At 40.6% G+C, this 8230-nt stretch overlaps 1 protein-coding gene across 1 annotated transcript; it reads left to right on the forward strand.

The window, feature by feature from the left end:
* Nucleotides 1-2217: 2217 nt before the first annotated feature.
* Nucleotides 2218-6895, forward strand: LOC138975462 (uncharacterized). Its single transcript, XM_070348149.1, has 6 exons — nt 2218-2377; nt 3339-3420; nt 3878-3965; nt 4491-4718; nt 5815-5870; nt 6738-6895. Exons 1-6 carry the CDS (start codon nt 2343-2345, stop codon nt 6768-6770), a joined length of 522 nt encoding a protein of 173 aa, XP_070204250.1. The 5' UTR covers nt 2218-2342; the 3' UTR covers nt 6771-6895.
* The last annotated feature ends 1335 nt before the right edge of the window (nt 6896-8230 follow it).

An 8230-nucleotide genomic window follows, 5' to 3' on the forward strand; every position in this document is an offset into this window, starting at 1 on the left:
AAGATGGCTGACTTTGAGTTCAACATGGCTGGCTTTGAGTTCAAAATGGCTGCATGGCTTTGATTTTAGGATGCATGCATGGTGAGAAATAACTGCTTAATCAATTTCACAGATTGACAAACATAAACATATAGGTCTCGTTCACGGGGGAAAAAATTCAGCCAAAATGTTCCCACTCTGAACAGAAAACAGCCAGGGTGCTGAATTTTAGTATGTGTCCAAGCGGGCGGGTGCTCTCCACTCATGTAAAAGCCGGGGCAGATCTGGGGAGGTGTACACAGAAAGGACAGTATCTTGGACGGTCATAATTGCGGAGCCAGGGACTTTAACACAAGCCCTTTATGCAGGGATGAATTCCTATTCATTGATTTAGGAGAAGCGGTTACCGGGAATAATTCAAAACTTATACGACATAAGCAAAATGAGAAAAGTCACGCGGGGACCATCTGTGTGTGTGTGTGTGTGTGTGTGTGTGTGTGTTTGTGTGTGTGTGTACATGTGTGTGTGTGTGTGTGTTTGTGTGTGTGTGTGTTTTTGTGTGTGTGTGTATGTGTGTGTGTGTATGTGTGTGTGTGTGTGTGTGTGAATGTGTGTGTATGTGTGTGTGTGTGAATGTGTGTGTGTGTGTGTGTCTGTGTCTGTGTCTGTGTCTGTCTGTGTCTGTGTAGATAGGTGGCTGGGTGTGTGCGTACTTAACGTGAGGATTTTCTTTTGTTGTATTTTCAAGCACGATGCCGGCTGGGTATCTGACAGTGTCTGTGTCAAGAACATAAGTATGTCACTCACGCGCAGCCGAAGGTCTCGATCTGCTGATTTCAACCGACGCATAGTTTGTTAGCGTTTTGGTTTTAACGTGTTTTTGTAATAGCGCGCCAACGCAAATAGATTCTTATCTGAGGTTGAATATAGGAGAACACAAAAGCACGCAGAAGCAAAAATTACGACCTAAGGTTGTGATGACATGAACTTCATCAGTCAGTATGTTATGAACAAAACCGATTGCAAAGAAGCTTGATAAAAAAATTTAAAAAAAAACATTAACGAGCTACAAAAAACCTTAGCAAGAAAAGAGGCAGAATTTACCGTGACCAGTAAGAAAAGGCTGTTTATAAATGTTTCAGTGAGAATATATTTTCACCCTTACCACCCCTTCCCTTCTCTACACCTCCCCCCCCCCTCACCAGCAGACACACACATACACACACACACACACACACACACACACACACACACACACACATACACACACACACACGCACAACACACACACACACATACACATACACACACACACACACACACACACACACACACACACACACACACACACACACTCACAAACAAACAATAATACAGGAAAATAGATTAGCTAATAACAAATAAAGTATTCAAACGAGAGAAAAAAGAATAAGAAGAAATTTCAACAAGGGAAAAGTTTTAAGTAGCCAAAATGCAACTGAGGTAAAAATAAAAAAAAAGGCTTTGAAAAATAGATAAAAGAAATAAAGAATAGTGGATATATCTTTCTGCACTCAATGTTCTCTGTACAAGAAATAAAGTTAAACAAGTTAGAGAGGCGAAATTAAACACTATCAGCTATTAACCTTTACAATAGTTAATCTTTTTTGTTCTCAAGATCCCCGCTCCAACCACACTCTTTCTTTCTCTCTTTGTCTCTCTCTCTGTTTTAGGAACAGCTTGTACGAAAAGGCCACGCCTTACATCTTAATCTTTGTTTAAAGTTCAATTTAGTTCATCTCGACCTCCCCCCCCCCCCCCTCTCTCTCTCTCTCTCTGTCTCTCTCTGTCTGTCTCTCTCTCTCTCTCTCTCTCTGTCTCTCTCTCTCTCTGTCTTTCTCTCTCTTTCTCTCACTCTCTCTCTGTCTCTCTCTCTGTCTCTCTCTCTCTCTGTCTTTCTCTCTCTTTCTCTCACTCTCTCTCTCTCTCTCTCTGTTTCTGTCTCTCTCTCTCTCTCTCTCTCTCTCTCTCTCTCTCTCTCTCTCTCTCTCTCTCTCTCTCTCTCTGTTTGTCAGGCTGTCTCTCTCTGTGTCTGTCTCTGTCTCTGTCTCTTTTTCTCTCTCGCTCTGTCTCGAACTTCAAAGACATGAAACAACATTTGGATACAAACAATATGGCAAAATGAAACCACTTATCTGCAAAAATAATCAATTTTGGGACATAAATAAGAAAGACACGCACACGTACACGACAAGAGGAGCGCGTCCCACTAACCAAAATACACTTTCTGTAGGTCGAGTATAAAACTCGAACAAAAGAGTCGCGCAAGGGAAACAACTTCCGGTCTCTGCCACGCACGCACAAGTTCACCTTCAACTTTCACAATGTTGCTGTACATCTGTGTCGTCCTCGTCGTCATGTGAGTACATTAACTTTGAAGGAAGGAAAGAAGAAGAAAAAGAAGATAATGAAGAAAAAGAAGGAGAAGAAGAAGAAAGGGTTATTAATGGGGCGTTTGGTTTAAAAACACAGGCGTTAAAAATAACAGATTTTCGGGCCACCATGCAGCCTCTGGAGTAAACAAGCACAATGAATATAACCCCAATAGTCAAACTTATGGGCAGAATATACCTGCGCAGTTTCAGCGGCACAGACGACGCACTGCCAATTATGTATGCCGCGATAGGGATTATGACAAATACTTGGCCTGTTTTCCTTTCATGCAACGTGTTGCGGGCTGGGATAATCTGCAGTGCGTCGTCGGTCCTGTTGAAGTTACATATGTGAGCGGATCCCCTTAGAAAATGGTAATGGTGGCAATAAAACTAATAATGTCAAGTTTTGTCAAGTTCCAAGAAAATATAAAGAAAAAGCCCCATAAACACACACGATTTTTCTTTTCTTTTCTTTTCTTTTCCAACAAACTTCTCATTTTCATGTCACGAAATGTTGACCAGAAATTTGTTACTGTTTCTGCTTTTTGCTTTCATATGCCTTCCCGCACATATGATTAGAATATCGGCTGTTTCATGTCCTGAAGAATTGTTTTTCCACATTTGACAAATTTAAAACATTTCACAAGGATTCTGAAATGGTGCAAAATGAAAGCAGTCTATGAAATGACTGAAAAGTTAAAGTGCATGATACAACTGTAGCCCACAAGTTCTGGGAATTCATATTTTAGTGGACCGAAGCCCTAAATGGTTTTCAACTGTTAGATAATTCTGCAGTATGAGATGCTCCTGATATTCATACATGATGCTAATTTACAATTAGTAGAAACACAAGAGTGTTTCTGCGTGTGTATGCTTGCCTTAATATGTATGTGCACATGCATGTGTGATCACCGGAGTGTGTTTTTCCTGATGTGTGTGTTACAGTGGTGCGAACACCGCCCAAGACCTTGGCGCAATATGCCACAGCAATACAATGCAGCATACGGAGGACGAAGTCATTACCAAGGTAACATAATTATACATGTAGGCCCTACCTGCGCTTTGCAATATTATAGTTACTCATCATCGGGAGGGTGATATTTCCATCTGCATTTTCCAATCTTGTAATTTTTAACACAAACTAACTGTTTTCAAAACAGTTCGTCTTTAACTTTCCCAAAGCAGAAGATTGATATGAGCCTGATGATGTTAATTGAGCGAATCTGTTGACAGATCTCTAATGTCAAAATTATGGTGTAGCGTCGTTGCGTCTGACATGTTCCAAAACACTTTTTTCTTATAATTAGAGTCGAATATTCCCTCTCATGTAAACACCAATACATTTGTGTGGAAAAATTAGTATTGAACCATGTTTTGAAGGGGTGGGTGGGTGGGGGTGAGGGTGAGGGTGAGGGTTGGGGGAGGCGGTGGGGGTGTGGTTTCAGGATAGCGCCGCTAATCACCGATGCGTGTAATTATGACAGATTGTCCAAGCGATGAACACGGACTTCGACTCTGTCATCACCAGAAAGGAGGTGCTCATCTTCTTCGCGGAACTGATGGGCATTCAGCGTGAGTGCATGCATGTCTAATGCATTTTCCGTTCACTATTCATTGCAGCCTGGTGCCGTTCATTGTGTTCGAATGGGTTTAAACGTGTTGGTAACCAGTGCAACCAATTCTTCCTGCAGAGTTTGTATATTTGTTCATGACAACAAAGTCGGACCAAATAAACTCGTGACTACGACGTCGACACCTACGAACTCTGGACACAATGCCAGACACCTTCGTCCATATTTCAATAAATATCTGAAAATGCTAATTTGAATTATAACTTAACACTCAAACCCCTATTTTAAGGTATTCCTGATGTGCGGTGACGTAATAACAACCCCCAACCCGAACTGTATAGCTCTTGGGACAAGCAGACATAGTTTTTTCTTAGGTGTACTACAGCCATGCGTTTGCTAATGAAATTCGTCCTGCTGCTGTCGTAGTCGTCCATGTTTAATGATGAAAATGATCTTCTTCGTGTTGGTTGTAAGAAGTTTATCAATTTCAGATCTCCTTTCTCAAAGTACCTCTTTTGCCTTGCAGTGGGCAGCCTGATCGACATCGTGGCCAATCTGAGCAACGAGCAGCTTCTGATGGCAGCTGCTGGCTTGAGCATCGAGAAGGAGTCCTTTGCTCAGGCGTGGCACGCACGTTTCCATGACAACCTCGACTTTGTGTACGCCACATTCGACCGCTTTGACGTCAACAAGGATGGTCTGATGAACGCTCTGGAGATTGAAGCCATCGTCAACAAGGCTCTGATTCATGGAGGTGAGATGGCGAGAGTTTTTTCTCTCCGTCTGTCGGCCTCAATCACACGCTTACTTTTTTCTCTCCACCCCCCCCCCCCCCCCGCACCCCCTTTCTCTCTCTCTCTCTCTCTCTCTCTCTCTCTCTCTCTCTCTCTCTCTCTCTCTCTCTCTCTCTCTCTCTCTCTCTCTCTCTCTCTCTCTCTCTCTCTCTCTCTCTGAGTAGTTTAACGCCTTTTGATTTACCACACTTAGTATTACGTCAAAGATATGCTGTGCATTGTATATTCTGAACATATTTTTGTTGTACTATTGCTACATGTTCGATTGCTACCAGCTTGTATTTATAATTACCTGCATAGTATGCATTTGATTTTATGAATAACCTCATCTTCATCATCATCATCATTATCATCATCGTCATCATCATCATCATCGTCATCTTTATTATCACGTGCTGAAGTTTTCCGACCTCCTTTTGTTGGTTAACTTTTTAACTTTAATTTTTTGATTATATAATTGTGTGTCTATGCGTCCCAAGGACAGATTGTAAGAAAAGGCGTAGCCTTAAATCTGAATCCTTGTTAAATAAAGTTCAATTCAATTCAATTCTCTCTCTCTCTCTCTCTCTCTCTCTCTCTCTCTCTCTCTCTCTCTCTCTCTCTCTCTCTCTCTCTCTCTTTCCTCACCCAAAAACAGAAGTGTTCCATTTTTTAACACGCTTACTGAAAAGGCTGTCTTTAATTGATCCCAAAGTCGACTTCGCGAAGTCTGTGCGAAGTCTTTTTACCGAAAATGTAGTGCTGTACCTTGGTGCACAGCAAGCTTCGCCATTATTTGAACACAGTATGAATAGGCGTTTTTCGGAAAAAAATAACCCAGGACTTTCAAGCGTTGTGGAAGAGGGTTACAAACAATGACATGTGGTCGACCAGTTACAACCACGATCGCAGCGAATAACTGACTCCTATGTGTATGTTATTCGGTGTCCGCTCGATATGATGCCTGTTTCTTTCGAAAATCTGCAATCTGTGTATTCCTTCATACGGAATAATGAGTTATACTCTCAGTCATGCATGATGAGTGTTTGAGTTTGACCTTCACTCGTGTGTTTTCAGATCAAAACCACGACGGTAAACTGGAGACGAATGAACTTGTGTCCTATTTGGAAACGGTAAGTTGCCAAACAAAAACATTTGCCCCCCTCCCCCACCCCGATTCGTCTTTCGACACCTCCTCCTGACCCGCCCCCCTCCCCTTCCGAAGCTACATGTCCCTTTTAAAGAACAGAAACCACAATGTATTTAACTACTATTCTCTTCTGTAGAACTTTTACAGAACCCTTGAATACGTTTGTCTGTATATATTCCAAACAGAATCCCACAATACGTTTTTCTATATTCAAAACAGAACCACAGAATACAGCTGTCTATATTCCATTTCTATATTCTATATTACCACAGAATACAGCTGTCTATATTCCATTTCTATATTCTATATTACCACAGAATACAGCTGTCTATATTCCATTTCTATATTCTATATTACCACAGAATACGCTTGTCTATATTCCAAACAGAACCACAGAATACGTTTGTCTATGTTCCAAACGCGACAACATTTCTAAAGATTCAAACTTCCATAGTGCTAACGGTTGTCACCAAGACATGACATTCGAACTTTTAGCTTCAAGTGTGGAAGATGTGTTTGAATGTCATGCTTGCTTATTTCCAAGTCTATTTGTTTACATAACTGTTTTGTGCTTGTTTTTACTACAAACACTAGCATTAACAATGTTAAATGTAAAGACGAATTCAAAATTTGTTTCTTTTTTAACGAATCTTTGAAAAGTAATTTGAACCAGTTCATAAAAAAAGGAAAAACTTTCAGCAATCTGTGTCCATATGGTTCCGATCTTTATCATCAAAATAGCTTTACTCTTGTTCTGAAGTATTTCTGAAAATGTCTTCTTCTTTTCTTATCTTTCAGATATACAACAACTAAACCATTTCTGACGACTTTTTGTTCTTTTATCTTTCAGATATACAAGCACTGCCGCGGCCATGGAAACTGATTCTCACACGAATTACCTTCTGACAACGAAAGCAAATGGACGAGCTTGTAAACTAAACTGAGTTCTCGAATTGTAAGACGCATCTGACTGGTAAACAAAAAAGTAAAATGAGATTGAGAAAAATGCGGCCGTTGCGTGGTGTGCTTGTATGGGTGCTTGAGAGAGACAGAGACAGAGACAGAGCGAGAGACAGTGAGAGAGACATAACGTACGCCGTGTACGTACGTGGGTGCGTGCGTGCGTGCACGTGTGTGTGGATGTACTCATGTGTGTGTGTGTGTGCATGCGCGCTCTTGCGCTCACGTGTGTGTGTGTGTGTGTGTGTGTGTGTGTGTGTGTGTGTGTGTGTGTGTGTGTGTGTGTTCCCGAAGCCCCATCCCTTTACACACACCTGCACAAATGATGGGGAAAAAACATACAAAAGAATTAAGTAACAATGGCGTTGCCCTCAAAATGCTCATGCTACGTTTAATCCAACAAACCACTATGTTAGCCCTGCTCACTGGTTGATGCACTCAAATGTCAAATGAACTTTCTCGGTCATGACCTCAAACGAGAGACAACAAACAAAACAAGTCGCGTAAGGCGAAAATACAATATTTAGTCAAGTAGCTGCCATTTTTCAGCAAGACCGTATACTCGTAGCATCGTCAGTCCACCGCTCACGGCAAAGGCAGTGAAATTGACAAGAAGAGCGGGGTAGTAGTTGCGCTAAGAAGGATAGCACGCTTTTCTGTACCTCTCTTTGTTTTAACTTTCTGAGCGTGTTTTTAATCCAAACATATCATATCTATATGTTTTTGGAATCAGGAACCGACAAGGAATAAGATGAAAGTGTTTTTAAATTGATTTGGACAATTTAATTTTGATAATAATTTTTATATATTTAATTTTCAGAGCTTGTTTTTAATCCGAATATAACATATTTATATGTTTTTGGAATCAGCAAATGATGGAGAATAAGATAAACGTAAATTTGGATCGTTTTATAAATTTTTATTTTTTTTTACAATTTTCAGATTTTTAATGACCAAAGTCATTAATTAATTTTTAAGCCACCAAGCTGAAATGCAATACCGAACCCCGGGCTTCGTCGAAGATTACTTGACCAAAATTTCAACCAATTTGGTTGAAAAATGAGGGCGTGACAGTGCCGCCTCAACTTTCACGAAAAGCCGGATATGACGTCATCAAAGACATTTATCAAAAAAAATGAAAAAAACGTATGGGGATATCAATCCCAGGAACTCTCATGTCAAATTTCCTAAAGATCGGTCCAGTAGTTTAGTCTGAATCGCTCTACACACACACACAGACAGACACACACACAGACAGACACACACACAGACAGACACACACACATACACCACGACCCTCGTTTCGATTCCCCCTCGATGTTAAAATATTTAGTCAAAACTTGACTAAATATAAAAAGAGAAGAAAAAAAGAATTAAAAAAAA

Source organism: Littorina saxatilis, linkage group LG9 (assembly GCF_037325665.1).
Source record: "Littorina saxatilis isolate snail1 linkage group LG9, US_GU_Lsax_2.0, whole genome shotgun sequence".
Classification (NCBI taxonomy): Eukaryota; Metazoa; Mollusca; class Gastropoda; order Littorinimorpha; family Littorinidae; genus Littorina; species Littorina saxatilis.

Excerpts from the sequence above, each read along its gene's own strand:
- LOC138975462 (XM_070348149.1), top strand. The coding sequence starts at position 2,343 with ATGTTGCTGTACATCTGTGTCGTCCTCGTCGTCAT. Across the intron at positions 2,378-3,338 it reads TGTGTCGTCCTCGTCGTCAT|TGGTGCGAACACCGCCCAAG; the intron begins GTGAGTACATTA and ends TGTGTGTTACAG. Across the intron at positions 5,871-6,737 it reads TTGTGTCCTATTTGGAAACG|ATATACAAGCACTGCCGCGG; the intron begins GTAAGTTGCCAA and ends TTTATCTTTCAG.